Below are 27,074 nucleotides of genomic sequence, written 5' to 3'. Positions count from 1 at the left end.
TCAGAAAGATTTACTGACATATATATTATTTTTCCTTTTACAGGCAATGCCAATGATTGAACAAAATGCTCCTGGCTTTTTTTACAAAGTGTTTTGGAAGAGGGAAGATGTACCACAAGCTCAGTGGCAAATCACAGAGATACCTGACTGGGAGCAAAATAGCTTTATCATTCCTAACCAGCCAACTTTTAAGCCATATCGTATTAAAGTTGAAGCTCATAACAGCAAAGGACAAGCCCATACAGCTGCAACAGAAATTATTGGGTATTCAGGGGAAGATGGTATGTCACTGAAAACTGAAAAGTTTTTTTTTTTTTTTTTTTAACAAAAACTAAAAACACTAAAACCTAAATGAGTCATTCTTCAAAAAGTGTAAGTTTTCTGTCACACACCTTTTACAATAAAAACTTTAAGGAACAATTCATTTAATAATGTTTTTTTTTTAATTTCATCAAAAATATATCTATTTAAACCTACCAACAATTTTTTAATAATAATTTTTATTTTAATGTATTTTTGGTGCACAGCATAGTAATTCTCTCCTCCGTGTCATGTCACACACCTGGTGTGACTGTTTATGTTGCTTAATAACTTGTTCAATTAAAGAAATATATACTTATTTATTTATTATTTCTTTCACAATTGTCTCAAATACTAATTGTTTAAGTATATTTAATTTTTAGTACTGTGTTTTAGTTCGTTTTAGTAGGAAAAGGAATTACGTCACACAGTAAATTCTCACCCCCATTACCCTAACACAAAATGCCATTTCTCATTAACAGATGGCAGTAATGACATCACACATTTTATTTTCTATGATACAAGGGAGCCCACTTTTTCATTTTCATCATTAAGAAGTTGTGAGATTTTTCTTTAAAAACAAGAAGATAGATTTTGTTTTAAAAACCAAGTGTGGTTATTGGAAATTCTCACCTCCGTAAACTTAAATTTCAGGGATGTAAATTAATGTAAAAAAAGAAATGCACATGTTTTCATGTGCTAACATGTGCCGGTTGTAGCAACGATTAAAAACTTTCTTTCCCTGAAAAATGTATCCATTATGTCTATATTAATGGAAAATTTCTCACATCTGTGGCAGACCTTTTCAATGTCATAATTTCTGAAGTGAGAATAAATGATGAAAGGGAAATACATCAATTTTAGACAGTCTACCAAAATTATAAATTACCAGTGTGTTCTCCGATTTACTAATTTGGAAATATATTAATGCTATACTATTTTTAACACAAATTTGAACTGAAAGGATAACGAAAATTTAAGCCGTAGTTTAATTAAGAGAGCCTAACACAAGATTCACACAAATCATTAAAATAGCTCATTGTTAGCACAACTAACAAAATTACTTCTTTGATATTAAATTGGCCTCTATTTTCAAACACTAAAGGTTTTTTTTTTTTTTTTTTTTATGAGTAAAATGATTGGAATTTAGCTGAGCCATTGTTTTTGGTTACTTCTAGTAGATAAAAATTTCATGTAAGGTGAAAAAAAAAAAGGTTTTGAAATTGAAAAATATTTTTATTCAAAAGTTACACATTCTGGAGAATGACCCAAATACATGGTGGGTTACATAAAACTGTCCCCGTTAAGCAGAAAGTACCAATTTTTCTTAAAAAATTTTTTAACGGGGCTAGAGAGTTTTTCATTTCTCACCCTGCAGATGATTACAACATAATATTATGTAATTGCTAACTGAAATTTATTGCGACTGAATCTAAAACATTATTTTAGATACTGTTGCCAAAAGCAATTTCATATTGATAAAAAACAAGTAGAAAGATGAAATATGCATCCTTTAACATTTTTTTTTCTTTAATATAGTTCCTCTAGAAGCACCCAAGAATTTTAATAGGATGTATGTAAAGGATGCAAGGTCCGCTATGTTTTCATGGGATCCTGTATCACCAGAATCAGTTAGAGGACATTTCAGAGGATATAAGGTGATTAACTGTTCTATTTATTTCGAATAAGAAGCACTTACACCCTTGTACGCATTAATGGAATCAAGTTGGGAATTTTTAATTTTCGAATTTTTTAGGTTATACAATCTATGTTTATAACAGCTGTTTACCTACCAGTTGATTAGGCGCTATAACCTGACTTTTTTTTTGTCATAACTATTGTTTTTTGTTTAAGTGTTATGAATTTCTTCATCTTTTTGATGTTTTTTCTCAATTCGGTCATTTTTTATCTTTTTGTTAGCCATGAATATTTCTCCACAGGAGAGGCAGACCATTGTGGCCATTGTGAAAATCTGATAGCACAACAAAAGAAAAAAATGATTTTGTGCTTTGCTAAAAACATGGTTTAGAGATCAAGAATTGTGCAGAGCTCTAGTTGATTCTATGCCCAGTAAAGTGAAAATGGTGCTGGACAAAAGGAGGGGGGGGGGCATACTAAGTGGTGATTTTGATTTTATTGTAAAAACATAGGCTTGATTCCATTAATTTGCACAAGGGTGTAAATGTATTTTAATGAAAGAATTCAAATAAAAATGATTTCAGTTACTGGAGAACATGATTGTGGAATGAAAGGAACATCTACTCTTTTTCATATCTATTCTTTGATTATTTGACCTTAAACCTTTTCTTATGCTTTTTTCAGTTTGTTCAGTTTTTGAAATTTAAAACTATAAATTTGTTAGAAACTTGTACTATTTTAGAATATATTTGTCTATTGTAATTGAAAAAACGAAATGTAGTAATGTATCATAAATACAGGGTGTTTCAAAAAGAATAACCCGTTTTCAAAAAATCATTTCTATTCAGATTTTAATCTGTTTCATCAAATGAAGGTATTGTTAGAATGGGGAAAATCTCGAGTTTCACAGAGTTGCCGACCAGGTAGCACTAACTCTCTTTCTTCACCCACCATTTCAGTGTTTGTGAAAATTATCAACTAAACGACAAAAATTGTTATGTGTTACACGCTTTGTGGAGTGCGAGTCCGTAACAACTGTTCAGTGTGAATTTCGTCGTGAATACCCTGGTGTTGAACTTCCTGCACCAAAGAGCATTAGAAGGTTGTGTACTCAATTAAAATTCACAGGTTGTTTGTCGAAGCAGTTGATGCTTTTGTATGTACTTTATTATTTTTCAAGTAATATAATATTAATCTGAAGTATCTAGTTTCAATAGTTTTCATAATATGTGCATTTCGATACAGGTCATTCTTTTTGAAACACCCTATGTATCAAAACTTTTCATGGACATCTCTTACTTCAATAAACTAATAAACTTGAAAGTTTACTTATAACAAGCAAGTAAAATGCTCTAACATGTAAACTTACACTCAATTGTTGCCCCAAGCAACAAAAGTACTTAAAAGCAACTTCTAATGATGAATATCGCTCTTGAGTCTTTTGAGGCTTCTTCCTTTTTCTTTTTTTTATTTTTTGAAATTCACATGAAATTTAATTATTTATTTATTTTTTTAAATGTTTGCAAAATGTTTATTTCTTAGTGTTTGTAGTGCATAAAAATTGAATTGTTGTGTAAGTAAACTATTGTTTATGTTTACTTTAACTCCAATTTTCTTTTTTTGTAATATTAGATTCAAACGTGGACAGTGGATGAAGGTGAAGAGCGTTTGCGAGAGCAAGTTGTCAAAGCAAATGTCACTCAGTCCTTGGTGACAATATTCAGGCCTTATTCTCGGAATTTAGTTCGTGTCCTAGCGTTCAATGATATGTACAATGGACCACCATCCGATGTCATTGAATTTACTACACCAGAAGGAAGTATGTCAAAATATTTATAAAATAACTTAATTTCTACTTTTTTTTCCTTTATTTTATTAAACCTAATTTGTTTTGGAGCTTCACGCTTCTATTTTCTGTAACGTATATTTTTATGCTTCTCTTTAAATATATATTTTAAAATGATCTTCTCATAGGGGGGAATGTGGGGCAAAGTGAAATGGTGAAATATTTACTCTGCTTTTAGCACCACCTATCTAGTAATATTTTAACTATGTAGTAACACATGTAGTCTATTCCAGTCAAGTAAAAATTAGCTCTGGAAATCAAAGAATATGATAACACAAGCAGTTTTCAAAAATTGATACTCATATTGTAATATTTTGTTGAAAATCAAAAATTATTTTTAGTATTATTAAATGACAAAGTTTATTTTATTAGCATTTTAAATTTTAATTGAAACCTACTAATATTCAATGCAGTATTTATTTATTAATGCTAAGCTTATTTATATTTTAAATGCTTTTCGTAATTAGATCAAGTGCATGCGGGCAAAATGAAATAGTTCATTGCATTTATAAATTCAATTTTTTTTTTTGAATGACTTACACATTCATTTATTAATGATTTTGTTTGCATTCCTTCCTTTAATAATTCCCTTATTATTTATTCATTTATTTTCTTATTCATTTACTATTTTATAACTTATTTATTTTTTTCTTATATATTAACTTATTTATTTATTAATTTAATTATTATTTATTTATTTATTTATTTATTTTTTTTTGCTTCATTTTCTTTTCATTTATTTATTCATTCTTTTATTTACTGATTTATTTGATCAAAAATATCTTTAATAATCGAATCGAAAATATTTCATTATAAAAATGATTTTTCACTTTGCTTTATGGAAAAAATAAGTGAAAAATTTCCACCTGTTTTCGAAGGTACAAACTTACTGTCAAAAGTAAAAAATATTTCAAGCACGAAACTAGTCCTCAGCTGAAATGACTGAGCTGGCAGTGTATTTCATGTAAAAAATATTGTTTCAATGCAAGTTATATTATACAGTATATTGTTCTTTCTTTATGTACCGTAATTTTCAGAACAAATTTCCAACTTATTCATTTTGAACAGAGTAAGTAATGTTAACTATTTTACTTTGCCTCACATTTCCCTATTAATTAACAGTTAAAATTGACCTAAAAGGTTTGAAACATAGATTTCCAATAAGTTATTTAAATGTACTTTAAGAAATTTTAAAGCATAAATCATTATTAAAATTTTGTACTTGGGAATATGCCAAGTAGCTTGTCACTAGTGCTTCTTGCACAATTATTTCTTTGGGTAGAAGTCATTCGTTTAGACATCTTAAATGCTGAGAAAATTTTCAAGGGGGACTCCTTTTATTAAAGTTCAACTCCTTCTAAGAAAGTTCTTCTGCCTTTATATAGGAGTTTAGTAAGACCTCATTTGGAGTATGCTGTTCAGTTTTGGTCGCCTTATCTGAAGAAAGATATTTTTGTATTGGAAAGGGTTCAAAGAAGGGTAACTAAATTAGTAAGGGGACTCTCAGATTTAGATTATGATACCAGACTTAATAGGCTTAACATGTATAGCCTGGAGCAAAGGAGAGTCAGAGGGGACATGATTCAGTTATTTAAATTTATCAAAATGAAAGATGTAAATGGATTAAATTTTTGCGGGGAAAGCAGGACAAGGGGTCATTGTTTTAAGCTATTTAAATCTCAGGCTAACTTGGAAATCAGGAAAAACTATTACTTTAGCAGGGTCGTGGGCACTTGGAATAGCTTACCGGAAGAGGCGGTAATGAGCAAGGGAGTGGATAGCTTTAAGAGGGCCATTGATCTTCATTGGGGACTAATTAATTGACTAGGACCAGCCTAGCTGGGCCCAGAGCCTGTTGCTGGTCTTCACATTTGTATTTGTATTAATGTGGTACAGTAGAAGATCAATATAATGCACACCTTGGGACTAGAAGTCTAGCGTTATGTAGATCATTTTTTAAATTTGTAAAATGATCTTCAGAATATAACAATATATTTGCACATCAGTGTAAGTTATATCTAAATTGAGTGGCAGGATTCTAATAATGCAATTTAGCTATCATTCACACGTGGACTTCTTACTAGAGCATTATCCTACCTTTAATAGTTTACATAGCAACTGCGTTTTCAAGTGGTGCTTCACAATCTGGTGCTGTTTTCTTTTTTACTGTAAATAATACTATTTTGCTTTGAAAAGTTTTGAATCAAGGTGGAAAGATGAGAAAAAAGTTTCAAAGTTTAATTTGCCAAAGAATGCGTTTATGCTTCAACTGCTGAAATAAAAGTTTTTTTTTTTTTTTTTTAACTACACAACTTATTATTTACTACTGAAAAGTCCTGTGGTGTATAGACATTTAAATTATATATATTGGCAGTTTAAAGTTACTCTATTGTATAAGCAATTCTAATTCCTTTTTTTACCTTAATCAAAATATGTGTTAATGGTTTTTAAATGTGATTAATGCAATTTATTTAATGATTTAAGCTGATAAAAGTTATGTTTTATAATTTCTTTTGCAATTTTATAACCTTTGTCCCTCCCCCTTCAACCAATATAAATTTATGCTTAAATATGATTTTCTGAAAGGTGGGTTTTACAATTAATTAAATCATAAAATTCCATAAATTTCCTGAAACTGTACAAAATGTACAATAAACGAAATTTGTTCTTTTGTTCAATTAAACTTTTTGTTTTGTGCATTTTTAATCATTTTGATTTTTACTCAATTTTGTCTTTCAAAAAGAAAGGATTAATGAAACACTTTCTAATTTTTATAGCTCCTGGACCTGTAGCATATTTTGATGCTATACCTCTGGGATCCAGTGCCCTTTATTTAATATGGAAGAGGCCAACTGAACCTAATGGTGTACTAACAGGGTACAACATTTATTATCGAGAAGGTACATTTGTTTCTATTTTCATGTATTGAAAGTATTGATTTGATATAATATTTATAAAGTTTGAAGACAATGAATTGTATTAATAATAAGCTGCTACCGTATTCCGTGGCATCAACCAATATTCCAAAAAAGCGAGGGATACCAACATACTTGTATTTTCTAGTATACCAAAAAACAAATGGTGTAGTGTGCCAGGAGGTGAAGAAAATTTCAATAAAGAATGAAAATTTCTCAACTAATCCAGTACGCAATGAGCCTTTGACCAATATAAGGTAACATGGGGAGAAGGAAAACATGTTTTTGATTTTCAGGTGATTATATATCTTCCTTTGAGTAGGATACCCTCAGTACCGGAGCCTGTAACCCACACTGAGCGCATCCCTAGGTGGCGGATAGGTGAGTGTTGTTACCTAAACTTGTCCAAATTTATCAACATCAAGCTGTGTTTAAGCTGCATCATTATTAGCTTAAAAAGGGAGGAAAATCAGCATGTATATTGTAAATTCTACTTAGATCCTTCATGTTCAAAAATGAGCAAAATAGATGACACAAAATAGGCATATTTGTACAGTGGCGCCGACTCCATAGGCAGGGCTCCCAAATGGTCTGCTTTTCCCGCCAAAGTCCGTTTTTTAGGGTAAAGTCCGCTTTAGACCGCTTTTTAACATTTTGGTCCGTTTAGTCCGCTTTTGTATTGTTTTTACTAAAAAATCAGATTTTAAAAATTTTCATTACATTAAAAGATACTGTGTGCGGACTTATGTTAAGCTCGAACACGCTGCCGCGGCGCCGTTTTTCTATTGAACTTGACTTTCTGGTATTATTTCGCTTCAGATTTACGTCATTACTCCTCCTCCCACCGCTGATACATGGAAATCTAGCAAATGGAGAAGTTTGGGGGAAGAGTTATGACGTGAAATCAAAACATTTTGCTACCGATATTTTTCACGGGTTCGTACACACTTGAAAAAAATCAAGAATGTTTCATCAGTGCAATTTTCTGAACTTGTGTTCGATATTTAGCATCGCGAAAAATTACTTCCTGTGTTTGCGAGTTCAATCTTTTTGCATCTTGTTAATATTTTGATGTTTTTGACAATCAGAAGTTTCTTTAACATTCATTGACTTAGATTAGCTTATTTTATGTTTAATTACAGTAGATAATAAACTTTTTTTTCGGAACCATGATAACATCAAACTTTCTTGGACTTCGCCGAAAATTGCTTGCTGGGTTTTGAGATTTCAATCTCTTTGCATCTTGTAAATATTTTGATATTTTTGGCAATCAGAAGTTATTTTGACACACTCCACCATAGATTAGCTTATTTTTTGTTTAATTTTAATAGATAAGAGACTACTTTTTTTTTCGAAACCATGGCAACATAGAACAACTTACTCGCACTTCGCGATCTTTTTGCATCTTGTTAATATTTTGATGTTTTTGACAATCAGAAGTTTCTTTAACATTCATTGACTTAGATTAGCTTATTTTATGTTTAATTACAGTAGATAATAAACTTTTTTTTCGGAACCATGATAACATCAAACTTTCTTGGACTTCGCCGAAAATTGCTTGCTGGGTTTTGAGATTTCAATCTCTTTGCATCTTGTAAATATTTTGATATTTTTGGCAATCAGAAGTTATTTTGACACACTCCACCATAGATTAGCTTATTTTTTGTTTAATTTTAATAGATAAGAGACTACTTTTTTTTTCGAAACCATGGCAACATAGAACAACTTACTCGCACTTCGCGATCTTTTTGCATCTTGTTAATATTTTGATGTTTTTGACAATCAGAAGTTTCTTTAACATTCATTGACTTAGATTAGCTTATTTTATGTTTAATTACAGTAGATAATAAACTTTTTTTTCGGAACCATGATAACATCAAACTTTCTTGGACTTCGCCGAAAATTGCTTGCTGGGTTTTGAGATTTCAATCTCTTTGCATCTTGTAAATATTTTGATATTTTTGGCAATCAGAAGTTATTTTGACACACTCCACCATAGATTAGCTTATTTTTTGTTTAATTTTAATAGATAAGAGACTACTTTTTTTTTCGAAACCATGGCAACATAGAACAACTTACTCGCACTTCGCGATCTTTTTGCATCTTGTTAATGTTATGATATTTTTGGCAATCGGAAGTTATTTTGACATAACACCTCCTTAGATTAGCTTATTTCTTGGTTAATTTTAATAGACAATTAATTTTTATATTTTTGGTACCATAGCAACATTGAACTTTCTCGCACTTCGCGGAAAGTGCTTGTCGTGTTTGAGATTTCAATCTTTTTGCATCTTGTAAATAATTTGATATTTTTGTCAATCAGAAGTTATTTTGACACACTCCACCATAGATTAGCTTATTTTTTGCTTAATTTTAATAGATAAGAGACTACTTTTTTTTCAAAACCATGGCAACATTGAACTTACTCGCACTTAGCGGAAAATTGCTTGTCGTTGTTTGAGATTTCAATCTTTTTGCATCTTGTTAATATTTTGATATTTTTGGCAATCGGAAGTTATTTTGGCATACGCCACCATAGATTAGCTTATTTTTTGTTTAATTTTAATAGATAATAAACTTCTTTTTTTTTTCGAAACCATGGCAACATTGAACTTACTCGCACTTCGCGATCTTTTTGCATCTTGTTAATGTTATGATATTTTTGGCAATCGGAAGTTATTTTGACATACGCCATCATAGAATAGCTTATTTTTTGTTTAATTTTAATAGATAATAAACTTTCTTATTTTTGGAACCCATAGCAGCATTGCACTTACTCGAACTTCGCGAGGAATTGCTTCTTGTCTTTGAGATTTCAATCTTTTTGCATCTTGTACATATTTTGATATTTTGCGCAATCGAATGTTATTTTCACATATGCTATCCTAGACTAGCATATTTTATGTTCAATTTTAGTCATGTTTAGTTTTAGAGAATTCTTTTTTTTTTTTTTTTTTTTTTGAAACTATGCCAACAGTGAACATACTTCGCGAAAATTTAATTCTCTTGCGCAAGATTTCAATCCTTTTGCATCTTGTAATTATTTTGACATGTGCTACCTCAATTTTTTTTTAATTTAATTTAATTTTATTTTTAAAAACTAAAAAACTTTGTATCCTTATTTTTTTTAAGTACTCATAATGAGTATTTTCAATTTAAAAATATAGCTCTATGAATCTAAACTTACACATTTATTTATTACATTAAGTTATCCAGTAAAAGCAGTATATCAAAATGAATTCTCTTTAAACTGGTTATGTGAAAAATTTTGTAAACTACTTTGTACTAAGGTGTTTACTGTAATAACTGTATCTAAAAGGTCTTTATTAGGTATGCACTGATTGATCGGTCACTTGGGTGATTATTTTTAACTAGCCAGTTTTTACCTGTTAAGTAGTAGAAAATTTATTTTACAATTAAAGTCACTCTGTAAGATGGTCAGTCACATGCTTGCTTGTCACTCCCCGCCCCCATCCAAATGTTTGTGTGAATAATATAATTCAATGGATAAGAAGTTTAGATGTACAGAAGGTGATAAGGATTTATCATTAAAAATCATTATTTTGGTTAATTAACGAATTATCTTCATGTATTCATTGCCAGGCAGCTAATTTGCCTTTTGGTGCTACCCTGGGCTTAACTATGAATGGTCCTCCCAAGGTCCTCTTTTTAATCCTAACTGGTCCTCTTTGGTCCCCTTTTTGATTCAAAGTAGTCCTCTTTTACCCTTTTCTATGGCTAAAATGTGTTGGGAGCCCTGCATAGGGCTTGAGGGGGCCCGAACCCCCTCAATAGTTTATTTTGGGGGGCAGAGCCCCCTCAATAATTTAAGAACATTATTTGTCATATTATTCTTTCTAAAATCACAAAATTATGTTGGTACTTTATACTTTCCTTGTTTGAAGATAGTGACATTGTAAAATACATTCAGTAATGAATTAAAACAAATACTATTGCGGTAGTAAGCAGGTTTATTGAAAATGAGTGGTGTGAATAATGATAGTGTTACGGTGCTGAGAGCACTCATAGAATTTGTTCAAGTGCGTGAACCTTCGGATGAAGTCTGTCCCCGGCGGCGCTCTCATCTAAGTGTTGCTGATCTGGAAAAAATATATCAGGGTTTGATTTGTACATCAAATGGAAGGCGTGATAGTTTTCTTCAATTATTAGAGTTAATAAAGTAATTTGTATTAACTTTTTAAACTCTATTAAAGCATTAATTTTGAGACATTATTTTTATTTAATGAACTCTGAGCCTTATTCAAAGCAAGCTTAAATTAGTTATTTCACTTATAGTAATCAAAGTGCGACAGATCTTTTATGTTTTATTCTTTTAATGATAGTTTAGATTTATTTAAATATCATTTCTATCTTTTCAGAGCTACATATTCACTGCTCTGTAATCGACTAAAAGCATAATTATTACTGTGAATTAAATTAGCTTTTTACAAAAATACCATGCTTTTTTTTTTTTTTTTTTTTTCAAAGCCAAAAAATGTGTCGGCTTGTCGAGTTTTTCAGAGTGTCGATTTACCGAGAGTCGAGATTTTGGGGTTCTAATGTTAATCACATGACTCTAAAATTCTTAAAAAACTTTAAAACTCACTATTTTTTATCTCAAATTTAGAAAATTTCCCCTGGCAAGGCCCCTGTTATGGCACCCTCCCCCCAATAGTTGTTATAAATCGGTGCCACTGGGAGTGCCTTTCCAGGCAAGTCGAGTGCACTACCTTGTATAGTGCCGTAGATTAGCTATGGCACTGCATGGCTCCCCACAAAATGGAACTGTAAAATTGTCCCTCACTTGAGGCAAGTGACATGATCTAATTGAAGCAGAAAATTTGTGTACCAATTTTTAGATTATTTTACTTTGAAAATGCCTTGTCACATAATGTTTGTATAAATTATACACACCAGAAAATATGTAAGTTGGCATTTTCAAGGCACAAAAATCTGAATTTTTTTCGGGTGGAGGGGGTGGGGGTCCGTGCTTTAACATACTCCCTAGACCCCAGTGACATCCGGCACCCCCAATAATTTTTCCAAGTCGGCGCCCCTGTATTTGTATTAGCTATTTTGTTAGATGATACAAATGGACACCTGACCTTTGCCATATTTAAAATATGTATATGCTTCAAGTTAAAACATGGAATATTTTCATGTCTTTATTGGATCATGATCATTTCCAAGTTTTAGTGAAATCTAAAGGAGTAAATGTTATTAGTTATGTTAAGGGATCAATGTTTATCGTGTTATACACCTGGAAAGGAGTAGGCCCCAAATTCTACCTGCAATGATCAGCTTTATTATAGCTTTTAATGTGACTGCAATAAAGCTTTTCGGTCATTGTGAACAGACTTTATGAGTGTAAAGCCAAAGTTATTATTATTATTTTAATATAATGAATTCAGAAAAAAAATCATGTTAGTTTATTTGTTTCAGCTTTGAAATTTTGATTTTTTGCAGCTGATAAACATATTTTTTTTAGCTTAGCAAAATTCTTGTTCATATAAAAGTGATTTATGTGAATGGTATGAATTAAAAATTACTTTGGAGTCATTGAAATGTGTTATTTGCCAAATAAGTACTAGTGTGAGCTGTGAGACCATACTTTAATAAATGTTTGCTTATGATTCCTCTGCTTATGTGAATGTCTTCTTATGATTTCTTGAAACTGGATTATTCATTGAATTGCTGAAAGAAAATTTTTATGTTGTTAAAAAACTGAAAACCTTTCCATATTGTCCTTTGATAAAAGCTGCTTTTCTTACTAAAAACATCTTTAAATTTTATTGACTTTTAATATGGTATTTTTTCCCCAGTGATAGGCACTGAATTGGGAGAAATAAAAGAGAGGACACCTCAAATAACTGATCCTAGAGAGACAAGGGCAAAATTAGCGGGCCTTAAACCCAAAACAAAGTATCGTATTGACATATATCCTACCACAAGCAAAGGTGAAGGAGAAAAAATGTACATAGAAGTGCAGACAAATGACCAAGCAGAACAACGTAAGTATTTTTAAAACAGAAATACTTAATAACTGTAGTAGGATATATACATAACCGTATTGGACTTCTTATATTTTTATACTTTTCCCCCTATAGAAAATTGAAACCTCTTGCATGTTGTAAAAACTCTTATAATAGAAGTTGAGTAATTTTTAGTTTGTAACTATTGCAGAAATGAACACTTAAAACAGGAAAAAATGATGTAGCATTGCATTTTTTGATGCACAAATCAGCTTGTGTACATTTAGTACTGTTGCTAAACAAGAGCAAACTTCTTAGCAGTATATCATGCAATTTTTAACTGTGCCTTTTCGCTAGTTCACAAATCATTTATAAGCAAAAATACCCTTTCTGCTTTTGTGTTAAGGCTAAGAGAACATAATATATGTTCAATAATTAAGTGAAAGCTTGCATGATTCAAATTATTGGTTAAAATGCTTAAATAATTCCACCCAATTACTTTTGATTCAAACATCCCCCACGTTCCACTTCAGAAAACAAAATAGTTCAGTAGCCCTAAACTATGTCTGGGGATAACACGAACAGTCCCATTCAACACTGGATAGGGCTGAACTCGTAATTGGCATTCAAAATCCTCAGTGGTCTAAAAAACCCTTAGTAGAGGTGGTGGTGAATTTTCAAAAATCTTGACACTACACAAAACTATGCATGTTCTTTTGAAATGTTGATGTCTGCCAAATAATTAAACCAGTTTACAAAAACTATTAAATGTTCCACTAAGATTTTAAATAATCAGCGAAATTTATTTTAAAAAAGGTCTTAAAAAACTTTAAAGAGTTTCATAAAACTGTTAAATTGTCCTCCAACATCATTGTTTACCTCCAACCTTGGCAAGCCAACCTCATTATAGTGACCTTTCCGGGAACTCGTCAAGTTTCTGACAGTGAGCAAAATATTTGTCATTTCAGCCTTAAATATCTGCAACAAGAAATAGGTCAATATATTTTTTTGCTTCTGATATGTACAAATTTCTTCTTCTTAGATTAGGCGTCAAATATTAAATGGACATATTTTTGAAGAAATAATTCACCTGCTTGCTGTAACATTTTAGTTTTAATACAAAATTAATATATTTACAGCACCAGATGAGCCTTACTTTGTTTGGTCACACTTGCCCGATGTTGACGGAAAAGCTGGTGTGCGTGTAACGTGGGTTCCTGCCGTAGAAGGTCATCCGGGAAGCCACTTTTTTGTGCAATACAAGAAAAAAGGTACAATTTACAATTTTGAATATTTGAAAATCAAGTGTGAACTTTGAAACAACAACAAAAAAAAAAAAAGATGTGTGAACTTTTATTTATCAGAATGCAATTGTGGTTAAAACTCTAATAATTCCTATATTTTAATATTTTGTGAATCTCTTTCTTTAAAACTGCAGTTTTTGATCTGTTAAATGAATAAAGGTTTTTTAAGTTTTATTCTCTTTTATTAAAATTGCAAAATGGTCAATTCAACAATAAATAATGAATTTTATGTACCCGTTTTTTTTTTTTTTTTTTTTTTTGCTGTTGAAAGGCATTTAGAATTGAAATATAAACTTATAAAATTCTACTCAAGCATATCACTTTGTTACATAATTTGGAAAAAGAAAATCAAACTATTAAAGTTACATAAATCATAAGGAATTTTAAATTTGTTAGCTTATCGTGTAATTTTGAAAACAATTTTATATCCTATAGTAAGAATAATGATGTTTTAAAAACTTTGTTTCATTTTTTATGTTTTTGTGGTAAAGTAATGCATATTTTCCTCCTTCAGGTGAAAGTCTGTGGGAAAGCACGCCACCAGAAGAAAATCAAGACTCTATTCGAGTCACTGGCTTAGAGTTAGGTTCTTTGTATGAAATGAAAGTGGTCGCTGTTGATGGCCGATACCAAACATCCAGTAAAGTAGAAGAATTTGAAACGGGTGGAATGGGTAAGTTTTATTAACCTCTACGGTGGTCAGAATTCAGTTTTACTCACTTGAATAAAAAACTTTGTTCATAAATATTGCTTGAACCATCTGCAGCAGTGATTCTTCTCTGGAGAAAATCCAGTCATTGGATTTTTTTATGATTTGCAATCCAAGAGTTTCAAGATGGCTACAGTTTTTCAAGCCTGGCCTCGCCATTCATATTTTTCATTTATATTCACTCATAGAAGAAATTGCAGTAGAGAAATACTGAAACTTGACTTATTTTTTATGGATGGTTTTCTGAAGTAACTTCGTATTTGTTGCTGTGATTTTACTGTAAATAAAGTCATGTTCAAAATTGGGTGAAAACTTTTAAAATTAGTATTTAAATACAAGGTCCAGCTATTGATTTCCAGGACTGACGTAACTGTAGGAGAACGAAAAGCCGAAAGATGGCGCTAATAATTACACATTGAAGAGCATTTACTTGTGCATGTGCAGTGCAATCGGCGTCATTCTGAAGTAAGCGGATCTCGTGGAAAGGTGCATAAAACATTGCTCTCAAATTCCTGTTGTCAGTGAAAATAGAGCAAGGAATGAACATTAAATTTTGTTTCAAACTGGGCAAGACAGCTGCAGAAACACACGAAATGTTCAAACAAGTTCCCTTGAACTTTTGAATGGTTTAAACACTTTCTCGACGGTCACAAAAGCGTCGATGATGATCCACCTACAGATCAACCTCAATCTGTGCACACGCTGGAAACGATTGAAAAAGTTTGTGCAAGAATTGAAGAGCTACGTTTTAATGGGTCTTTCCAAGAAAACCACTTACTTCAGAATGGCGCCGATTGCACTGCACATGCGCAAGGAAGCACTCTTCAATATGCAATTATTAGCGTCATCTTCCGGCTTTTCATTCTCTTACAGTTACGTCAGTCCTGGAACTTAATAGCCGGACCTCAGGGGCGTAGCTAAGGGGGGGGGGGTTTGGGGACAAAACCCCCCCGAAAAGTTAGTCTCAAAAAAAAAAGAGAAAAAGAAGAGAGAAGAGAAAGGAAAAAAAAGAAGAAAAGGAAAAAAAATCCAAGCGATTACACACACACACACACACACACACATATATATATATATATATATATATATATATATATATATATATATATATATATAAGAAGTAACCCCCCCAGAAAGTCGGGTCTAGCTACGCCACTGCCGGACCTTGTATATAAAGGAGCTTGTTTGTTTGTATCAATCTAAGCCAGACTGCTTGACGAATTTGAAGTAAATTTGGAACAAAAATCAAACATTTCCAACAAAAAGTTAGCACATGCAGTGCTGCTTAAAACTTTCATTTTTTTAAAAGTTTTAATTTCAATTTTGAAGAAAATCATTTTGGGAACATTGCATTGAATGATTTATTATATCTCTTAAACTTTTGCTGCATATAAAAGCCCTTAAAAAACTGCACAAAATAAACATTACCCAAAGTTTATGGGGCAATTAGAATGCCTCAAATGCTTCACTTAAAGTCTTTTTTTTTAACTTACAAAAAATTCAACAATTTAGAGGACCCTATCAAACGATAGATGATTTGATGTTGTACTCTAAACAATACGAATTCAGCCACCATTCCGGTTTCAGTGCTCACAAAACTAGATTTTTGCTTGCAAATAAATCAATCTGAAGTTTCTTCAAAAGACACTGTTGCAATTACTGCTGTCAGATTGTAACGGTCTGACACTGTCCAGAGTGGGTGACCAAATTTATAAGCTTCACAATATAGTCTTTTTTTTTTGAGAATAATTAACATTAATTCCATTAATTAGATTTATCGACCTGAATTTGAACTGAAAGTTTTTATAATTCTGTATCAGTTTAAACTCTTTAATTTGTTTTTTAATTACTTCTTTTCGTTTACAAAAATAAGTTGTGTCCTGGAAAGAAGCAATGGGCGACTAATAAATTTGCTTCTGCTTACCACTGGTGACCAAGAAAATTTACCAATTGTGCACTTGACTCTTGATTACTTCACAGCATAAAAGTCTCGTTCATTTCATTTTTCAAAAATTTGTTATACACTTACTGCTTTTACTCCTGTTTCTAGTTAATGCTGGATATTTTTTTCTTTCTATACTCACAATAAGTCTCCCTGACCGGCTCAAAATTTTATTGGTGTTTTAACCAGGGTGTTTGACCATTGGTGTTTTAACCCATTGGTGTTTTGTTAGGGCTTAGATTTTCAACCAAGATTTTGGGTTCTTGTTTAATTATTCATTAAAAAGATGAATTTGTTATATATGTTTCCGAAAAAACATATTTTCCCTGAAATCTAGTTTCTTGGCTAAGGAATACGCCAATCGCTCCAAGAAGTGTTGATTTTTTTTTTTTTTTTTTTTTTTTTGTGAATAAAAATAGCTTTATTAATGCAACAATAAGAAAGATAAATCGTAATAGATTGTCGTCTGCGTATTTCTCGTGATTTTAATTGTATGGAAATGATCGGAAATATTATCTCAATGATTCAAATTTTTAACTGTTGCCATCTTATGTTTGTTAACAAATAAAATATTTGTAATTAATTCAAGTAAGGCTTTTAAAATAACTTTCAATTTTCGCTCTTTGCTTTGCTTTTGCAATAATTCAGACATTGGGATGGTCGTCAAATTTTTGCATGTGTAATTTTGTTTTTGTTGGGAATATTGCTTCCTCATCAAGCATGGGGAGGGATCAGAAAAAAAAAATATATATATATATATATATATATATATATATATATATAGAAGAAAGTTTTGTGATGGCCACAACATACTAGTTATAATTGTATTGAGTCAAGACATTAATAAAGCGTTTTTTTCCCCCTGTGGTCGATGATTTTTTTTTCTCCCTTCTTGAAGAAATTTATCTGAAGAAATAACTACAAAGAGTTCTCAATTTTAGTATTCATCATCACAATTTTTCGCTTTTTCAATTTTACAATTACTAATTGACCATCTGCAATAATTGCAATAGCCATAAAATGAATAATTACTCTTCTTGTTGAAAAGGTTTTCTCACTTGATTTTGGGAAATTTATGAGCTCAATCTTGGGTTTTACAAAAAATTCCAAATGGCTGCCCTTATTTTGAACCTTTCCATATAATAAGCTTTTGCTTAATTTTTCAGCCGCTGTTCAAGCCCCCGAAAGTGGAGATAACTTTGCAACTGCTGCGTGGTTCATAGGAATGATGTGTGCTATTGCTTTGCTGTTGCTGTTACTGATCATCATCTGCCTCATCAAGAGGAATCGGGGAGGCAAATACTCGGTTCATGAAAAAGAAGCTGCTCAAGGAAGGGATATTGAGTATCCAGACGATGGGGGATTCAATGAGTATACAAAACCGTGAGTAGCCATACTGCTTATTTCGTTTGAAAAAAGTAACATTGTTTATTGGTGATAGTACTATCTTGAAAAATTTTTCAACATTTCATGAAATGTAATATATGCTTGTTCAAAAGATAATTTTAACTTCCTTTTAACAATTTTTTAAAAAACCCAACAAGAATTTCTTCATTGGATTATGAATTTCATTTGAAAAAATAGTTCGTTTTAATTCTTTTATCCTGTATAAGTTAAGACCATTTTATTCATTTTTTAGCTTGATCAAAAAATGTATCTGAAAATGACATACAGGCTATATGTATTGAAAAATTTATTGATCACAATCAATTACAATGTACAATTTTTGATCATGCTTAAATTGGGGGGTTAAGGGCCGAAATGTGACAAGCCACAAAGAGTGACTTTTCTATCACAATTTTTGTTTCTCATAACTAAAATTGAAATAAACATGACAATATATTATGCCACTTGGAGAAAAAACATACCTGGTTTTAGTATTGCAGAATATAGAATGTGTAATACCTTTGAAAAATGCTACAAATATTTTTTTTTATAAGCTGGAAATTGGCCTACTGAGAAATTCACATCACGTGGCATATCACATTCTTGCCCTGAGCCCTTCAATTACTTAAAATGCATACTCACCCAAAATGGTCAAAAGTTTCACCCTGTATTCTATTTAGAAAGTTATGTTGTTAATTTAACTGGCAATTGTCTTGTCGGTAGTAACTCCCCATTAAACTATTTTGACCATGTTTAAATGCATGTAAAGAACTTTGAATTATTAATTTGTGGTTAAGAAATAAGTTGTTTTTTTTTTTTTTTTTTTTTTTTTGCACTAATAACTTCAGTATCACTGGAAAGATTTTGCTATTTTCCATAATTCTACTGTTGAGATTCAATGTTCCTCAAAATCACTATTGCTGTTATGCTGACAACATTCAATTTATTTTTTACTATGTCGATTAAGGGTTAAAGCAGCATTTCTCAACCTTTTTTAACCCGTGAATCAGTAAAAAATACCCGAAAATTTTTTGCAGAGTGTTTTTATAAATTTTTTTGTTTTATTTATTAGAGAACAGTAACATAAGTTGCTTGTAATATTGTGATTGTTTTACTAACACAAATATTTATGTGTGAATGTAAGTTATTGTAACCAGGATAAATCAGTCTTTGAGAAAAATCAGAGAAAATTACAAAAGGTGTTCACAAAATTAGCATAGAAGTACTGTGCAAATATCATCACTATAAATTTTTGAAGAAGGAAATTTTTTTAACAAGTATTGGCAAAAATCTCTGAGCTCCAGTTATAAAGGGCGAGTCAAAATGAATATAGCGATTACAAATGGCTATACTATTTAATGAAAAAAATATGTCGATAAGATTTACTCTGAATGTATATGGAGCTTCAAAAATGTTTTACGTAAAGCACAGGTGCGGCAAAGTGGAAGTCTGCACATGTGCAAATTCAAACTTCGCAACGACAAAAAACGTGTGCAGTGTGGCGTCTCATTCGTGGAAGTGGCTAGTTCCGTGCAGAAAGCATTCTGCTTTCGCATTTGGGGGTTCTTGATTGTACCGATGACGAAATTTTCTCTGTACTGTGATAACAGAATGACAACTGTTAAATTCCAACATGCAGAATGCTTGGAATGGACTAGCCATTTCCATTCGTGGAAATGGACTAGCCATTTCCATGAATGAGATGCCGCACTGAACAGGTTTCTTGTCGTTGCGAAGTTTGAATTTGCGCATGTGTAGACTTCCGCTTCGCTGCACCTGCGCTTTACGTAAAATTTTTTTGAAATTCTGTCTACATTCTGTGTAAATTTTATCGATATATATTTTTTATTAAATAGTTATAGCTGTTTGTAATCGCTATATTCATTTTGACTCACCCTGTATTTCCCTCAGACCAGCTTCTGAGAATCACTAGGTTCGATGACATCGCAATATGCTCACTTAAAAGTATTTTATTTTGTATTTATTTACATTATTGTTTATTTCAAAATAAGTAATTTTGTTTCGTATTTTTGTTTGAAGAATGGATCCTCAACAGCCAAGTCGGGGCAGCCGTACTTCCTTAAATAGCAGTGTGAAAGGTCCTGAGAGCGAGACGGATAGTATGGTAGAATATGGTGAAGGGGAAGCGAGCAAATTCACTGAAGACGGATCTTTCATCGGCCAATACGGGGCCAAAAAGAAGAAAGAGGATTCCACATCCCCTTCAGCACTTGCCACTTTTGTCTAATGTGCCCAGTTTTTTTCATGTCGCGAAGCTTTCCACAATGTTTGGTATAAAAACAAATGACGCAAAATGTGACTGGAACGAAGTTGTTCCGAGATATCTTGCAGGCAAGAAACGTTATGTTTGGTTCATATTCTTCATTTCATTTTCAGCGTGTGCATTCATTTCATTCATTAATTTTCATTTTTTTAGAAGTAGACCCTGCTGTCTAAAATACATTTCATTTTTTTAAGTTGTGTATATGCAAAGCAAAATTGTTCGCAGAAATCGCTACGGAACCGTCTGGACACTTTTTGATACCAACCATTGTTTTACTGCGATGCAGAATGCGAGATGTAAAGTGTTTGAAATTGATGGAAAGAAGGAAAATAGATGATAGGAAGATACTATATTTAGAGTATTTTTAATTACAGCACTTGGTTCTGATTGTTCTTCCACTTAATGTGAGTTTTTCTGTGAAAAAGAAAGAAAAATGCTGAGATTTTTTTCCTTCTACTGTTTATATGTTATCATTTCCAATAAGAAAAAAAAAAGTGTCTTATTCCACTTTTTGAAATTATTGTCCAAATAGTATGTCGTAAACTATCTGAAAAAATGAGATAGTTGACATTCAATCATATTTATTTCTTACTCATAATTTAATGTTCTTAGTGAGACTTCATTAAAAACCAAAATTTTTACTTTTAGGCAAAAATTTCAGTTTTAAATATTCTTTTGGGGGAAAAAAACTATATTATGTTGTTCTTCTTCAAGCTCATTCATTGTTGTAAATATTTCTTGAAAATTCAAAAGCGGTTTTGTAAAATTGTGTTACCTTCATTAAATTGTTTTTAATCAGCTGTCATTAAGTGGTGCTTCTGCATAAATCTTAGAAAAATATTCACAATAATTTTCTGATAATTTTATGTGATATTTGAAATTAGTATAATTGACCTTGTATATGAAAAATATATTTAAAAACATTTTGTTTCTGAAGAATCTTTTTGTAAATACTTTATCAGAATTTCAAATCGAATTAAGAAGAGAAAATATTTTTATCAGTTTGACAAAAAGCACTTTGGAACTATTAATGATTGTTTAAAAAATTGAATATTCCAACTTGTTTAGTATATATTGGCAACTATTGAAAGTTCCTAAAGTGTAAGTGATCTACGCCTACATGTTTGTATTTGTGTTAGATATAAATTTGGAAGAATAATTATTCAATTTTCATCGTGTCTTGATACCATGCTATTAATTTGGTATATCACCTGCTGTATGGTACTCTAGTTTGCTCTATATTTTTAAATGACTGATTAAGGACTATAACATGCCTTTTCCTTAAACGAACGAAATTATTTATGCTGTGCCTAATATATAAAACTTATTACTATGTTGTTGTAAAGTAACATACAGTATACGAGATCAAAATGCAAAATGTGGTTTATATTTCAATTTTAAGGTCTATTTTTGCAGTTTTGTTAAATGGTAGTCTCAGGTTCTAGCTGGCAGAAAGCAGTTTTTGAAAAGTTTCATTAAATTTATTTTTTTTTTCTCATTTTAATTTTTTGTTATGGTGTAAAATATTTTTTGAACTAAAAACACCTGAAATGCCATAGTTATGTGCTGGATCCATGTCTCATTTCGCTGGTTCCCATTGTAGTTGTTGATTCACTCAACAAGCGACTGTGTTAAAAAGAGTGTATTCTGTGTATTTAATAACATGTTGTTATTATTATGTGAAGCTATAAAATGTCCAGTCTTGTCTAATGCAAACATTCTTGCTGTACTTAAAAATGCTTGCAAGTAGTATGTAGAGCTTTTGAGATTTTTCTGAGGGTACTTTTAAGCTTTATATTCTAAATATAAAAATATATATAAATTGTATTTAACTTTCTATTTACCCATTCTACATCTGTGTGAGCAGGTATTCAAGCCTTCTTTTGACAAGGTGTAAAAGCCTTTAATGTGATCATATAGATTGTAGGAAAAAATAATCACAGTTTGTTGGTCTCGAAGCCTTATGTACCAAACTAGTTGCTGTGAATGTTAACTGAAAGATACATGTATAATTCTATGTGTATATGAAAATTCTTATTCATATTATTCAGTGCTATATTTTCTTTTAAGGGAAAAATTATTTGGTGCTGGTTTGTCATGTTGACTTTTAATTGGGATACTCAAGGTACAAAATCGAACAACATGTATTTTCAAAATTAAGTGGGTTTGAAGTTCATGTTTTAATCAAAGTCATTAAAAAAATATAAAAAACTTTTAATAAATGAAATAAACAACTGTTGCGTTTTCTTACATTCCACAAAAAATCATTTTGATTGCTAAACATATTTGAAAAGGTGGACCAATATTTATTTAAATATGGCATAAAGGTATCATTTTTCTCAATTAGTGGATTTAAAAAAAACTGACTATATATATTGAGTTATACATATTGGACAAAAAAGTTTTATTTATCACAAATCATTTTTCTTAAAAATCTATTAGTTTATTCATTTGTATATAGTTTGCATTTTAATGTCTAGAATTTTACACTTTTGAATTGTATAAGTTATTTTCGTAGGATAAGTTTAAGCATTTTAGATTATTTAAAATTATTTTAAAAATCATGCTTGTTCTTCGTACATTATTTTTTATTAGTAATGTACGTTTTGTAAATACTATGCACAGTTATTTAGATTTTTGTTTACAATACTTTTCCATAAATGGAGATTGTCTTATTCCTCTATTTGGAGTCTATTCATAATATATTGCAAAGTTTTAAAAATTTATCTTTATTTTTATTTTTGACCTTCTTTGCGCTGGGCTCCTACATGGAGGCCCATTGTTTTCACTTTGCTAAAAAATAAATTGCAGGTGAATTACAGGCAAAATTCAAATGACTTTAGTATTTATTTTATGTTTAACAGTTTTTGTTTTTGCCAAAAAAATGTATTTTAACAAAAATGTGCTATATTACTGACAGCTCTTTTTTTCCTCCTTATTATTATTATTATTATTTTTGTTGAAAATTTTCTGATTTTTTGTTGAACACAAATTTACTATTCATCAAAATGTATGTGGTTGTGTACTGTTTAGAAAAAAAAAAAAAACTTTCATTTAATAACTTTGACATATTTTAATGCAGTTCTGTAAATTGAAACATTTTTTGCACATTTCTATAAGAATGTTAGTAATTTATTTAAGGTACTAGGGAGAAGATGCTGTATATTGAAAATCATTTTCCATTTACGTGGACTATGCCTATTTCATTATCACACACTTCCTTTGTTAATATTTCACCTAGATCTGAAAAAGGGCAGGGTGCTTCTTGATTAAAAAAAAAAAAAACTTCTTAAATCAAAAGGGGCATTTTCTCAAAGTAATTTTGCTGTAAAAAAATTACAAAGTTTTGTAGTATAATCTTCCCACACCCATTCTAATGGACAAGGGGAAGAACAGAGTTACATTGCAAAGTAATGCTAGAGGAATTTTTTTCCTTTCGAGCAAGGAAATTGGCTTTTGTGATCAACTATTGATAAATTTTAAAGGGACGTATGGGTAAGTACAAAAAGGGGGGGGGGGAGCAGGATGCAGAACCTACGTAAAAATGTATTGAGGAAACACGACACACTTCCTTTGTTTTTAAAAGTTTTCAGAAAATGATTAGCATTGCAGAACTCTTATTCCAAATTTTAAAAAAATAAGAACAAAATAAAAAAGTAAAAGAAAAACTTTTTTGCATTTAACCTAAATAATTCAAAGCTAAGCTGTAGCAATTATTTGATTTGTTGACTTTCATTAATTATAGCTTTGTTATTGTCAGTCAATACCAAGTTCCTAAATTGTGATTCTTTGGTTCTTCAGTCTTTCAGGACATTTTTAACTAGAGTTTTACACAAATACTTAATGTTCATCTTTTTCAAAAAAAAAAAAACACTTTTTGGCATTTTCCCCGCAATTCTCTTACCGATAATTCTCTGTAACGTTGAAGAAAAACAAAGTTAAATTAGGAATGAAATGTGATGTTTCTCATGTTTGAAATTATTGTAAATATTTAATATTATAAATTCAATGTAAAATACAAAGTAATTCAATTTTTTTTTTAGGATTCTGCTGCATTTCTTAATTATTTTTATAGCAATTTAATGTGTCTCATAACTGTTAGAGTTTAAAGCAAAACAGAGGGAGAACAACAATTTTTAAAAAGATGTTCATGTTGTTGGCACCTCTTGTACCTGTGTAAAGGTTAATTGGTTCTTATGTGCAACTTCTTGCATTAGTAAATTTCAATGTCGTATTTTAGTAGCTCCATCTAGGAGTGACATGACTAACTGCATAGGTTCATCACCCTCCACATTAGGTCAGGAGGGGGGGAGAGCATCAGGTTGTTTTTTCTTTTTCTCTCTTTCAATTATTTATCAAATAGGTTTACAAAAGAAGTGTCTGATAATGAAATGTACTTTACTTGAAGTAAAGAAAACTCAATTTGATTGCAATGGATATGTTATTGGCCGATCCCACTGTATAGTATATAATTGGCAGACATCAAGTCCAGACTATATCCTATGTCATCTGCCTATTTTATTGTGGAATATTTTTTATTGCATAATAAATTAGACTTTACTGATATTTCTCAACAAGCAGTATTTTCTGCAATTAGGTAATATTTATTTATCAATGATTGAGGCTTATTTTAAAAGTTTGATATTTGCTGGAAAACAGTAAAAGCAACAATGTAGAGCTAAAAAATATTGCAGTAAAAAAAATAATAAACTCCAAATTTTTTGAAATGTCACCAGTGTGAAAATGATTCGCAATGCTATGGAATAATTTGAATTTTGAATTGTTGAGTTACGAAAGAGATTATTAATACTTTTTTACTAAATACTAACCAGCTATTTAATTTTACTTAATGTTATTCTTGCTTATTTGTCCCCATTTGTTTGTACTGACAATATTGTTTTTATTTTATGCTAATTTTTATGAAAAAGATGTGAAATAATGTGTGTAATTGTAAACTTAGGACCTGTTTCTGTCTTAACTGAGATTGTTGATGGGCGTTACTATTTATACTGACTTCATTGGTTGTTATTTAGGCAGCTGTTGCTCTAAATATGAAGAGATGACATTAGATGAAAAATTATTCCTCTTACTTCTGGTAAAAGCCTTTTGTTTTTAATGTGCTCCTATATTAAATTTGTCATTGTTATTTTCTTTTTTGAAATCAAATTATATTGTTTCATTCTTTTATTTTCTTTATGTACCTTCTGTTTCTTAAAGGAAGAAAGTAAACAAAAATGGTTTAGCTCAAAATGCTTTGAATTTCAAGTCTGTGTTGAATTTCAAATTTTTTGAACTAAATATCAGAACAGGGGAACAACTTATCCGAGTATAAACTACAAAATTAATTATTTCATGTACATGTTGCTTACAAAATTGTAAACAAGCAACAATACTTAACGAAGAAAATTAGTTTCTTCAATGCTTGATTTTAGCAACTCTGGCCTTTCTTTATTTCAATCAGTTTTGAAGCAGATTTGTTCGTAAACAAAGTCTAACAATTGGGACGTAGACTGTTCTACTATTCTACACTCTTGCCCAAATATTTGTACTTTATTTGATGTCTGAATTAAGCCGTAACCATTCTTATCAAGTTGGTTATTGTGACTGTTGGTTAGCAGTGTTACTGAGTGATTTTATAACTTTTCCAGTACGATCAAATTGAATCTCCCAATTACCATTCATGTCCATGTAGAAGCAAGATGAGATTTCCCATCACTACAAACTGTGCAAACATTGTACATAGTTTCCGTTTCATGTTTGAAACCTCTCATATATATGTGAGTGCTGTTCTGTGTGGTATATCTGTTCCAGAATTCATGCGTTTCATTTCATTGTTCAACAGTCTGAAAACGTCCAGTGATTTTTCATCAGTTCTTTTTGACCAAGATTTAGTCATTAGCACCATGTGTGTCCATCACAGAGAAATAGAAGTTGTTAGCATTTTTTGGTTAAAAATAATGCAGCTTTGATTTGTCGTATCATCTGCCTTTTGTGGTGTATGCGTTTTTGTTTTCAGCTCAAGTTTTTTGGCATTTATTTTGTTGTTTTACTTATGTTCAGCACATGATCAATGTAATGTTTTTGTTTGAACTAATTTGGAAGTAAAGAAAAATGACCCTTTAATGTGTGTGATTTCATTATTAAGAAAAAAATTACTTTAAGGTAGTCATTAGAAAGAATCCTTAGAATTTGAAGCAAAAGTGAAGTTTAGAAAAGGAGAAAATGATTATATTTCTGCTGAACATGTGGAAAGAAATATTGGCAATACAGTGCGGCGCAAAAGTTTAAGCACAACCGAAATATTTTGATAAAAAGAAAAGTACACACCAAATAGCTTTGAAATTTTTACTGTATTTAAACAATCAGCTTAAAAATTCATGTTTCAAATTTGGAAACAATTAAGAGAAATTAAAATAAGATTTCATTTTAAAAAAATCAAAATTTTGCTGTTGCAAAAGTTAAGGCACAAAAACAAAATACTTACATTTAAGAAAGCATAAAAGTCCTTTTATAGTCTATGGTGTTACCATTGCATCTGATGAGCTCAAATATGCAGTTTTCCATTGATAGCACTAGATAATGGAAGGTTTCGGGAGTGAACCTGTACCAAGCTTCCTCGATTGCTGATTTCTGTTCTTGCACAGAGCAAAATTGCTTCCAATTCTGGTAAACTTCACGTGAGAAAATCCATCAGATCTTTTCTTTTGGCTTGAGATTTGTGCTGAGTGCTGACCTGTTCATTACACTGATATTTTGAGACACAAGCCACTCTTTTGTG

General features: G+C 30.9%; 1 protein-coding gene across 1 annotated transcript in view; it reads left to right on the top strand.

Annotated features, from left to right (window-relative positions):
* LOC129224620 (neuroglian-like) overlaps positions 1 to 26,414 on the top strand; it is a 309,219-nt gene extending 282,805 nt beyond the window's left edge. Inside the window, exons 18-26 of the mRNA XM_054859104.1 lie at positions 44 to 281; positions 1,840 to 1,958; positions 3,571 to 3,757; positions 6,562 to 6,684; positions 12,522 to 12,710; positions 13,811 to 13,942; positions 14,490 to 14,648; positions 17,793 to 18,009; positions 20,053 to 26,414. Coding sequence (XP_054715079.1) covers positions 44 to 281; positions 1,840 to 1,958; positions 3,571 to 3,757; positions 6,562 to 6,684; positions 12,522 to 12,710; positions 13,811 to 13,942; positions 14,490 to 14,648; positions 17,793 to 18,009; positions 20,053 to 20,260 — 1,572 coding nt within the window. The 3' untranslated portion in view covers positions 20,261 to 26,414. The remainder of the gene's footprint in view (positions 1 to 43; positions 282 to 1,839; positions 1,959 to 3,570; positions 3,758 to 6,561; positions 6,685 to 12,521; positions 12,711 to 13,810; positions 13,943 to 14,489; positions 14,649 to 17,792; positions 18,010 to 20,052) is intronic.
* Positions 26,415 to 27,074: the final 660 nt, after the last annotated feature.

Source organism: Uloborus diversus, chromosome 6 (genome assembly GCF_026930045.1).
Source record: "Uloborus diversus isolate 005 chromosome 6, Udiv.v.3.1, whole genome shotgun sequence".
NCBI classification, from domain to species: Eukaryota; Metazoa; Arthropoda; class Arachnida; order Araneae; family Uloboridae; genus Uloborus; species Uloborus diversus.
This window is presented reverse-complemented; position numbering and strand designations above follow the sequence as displayed.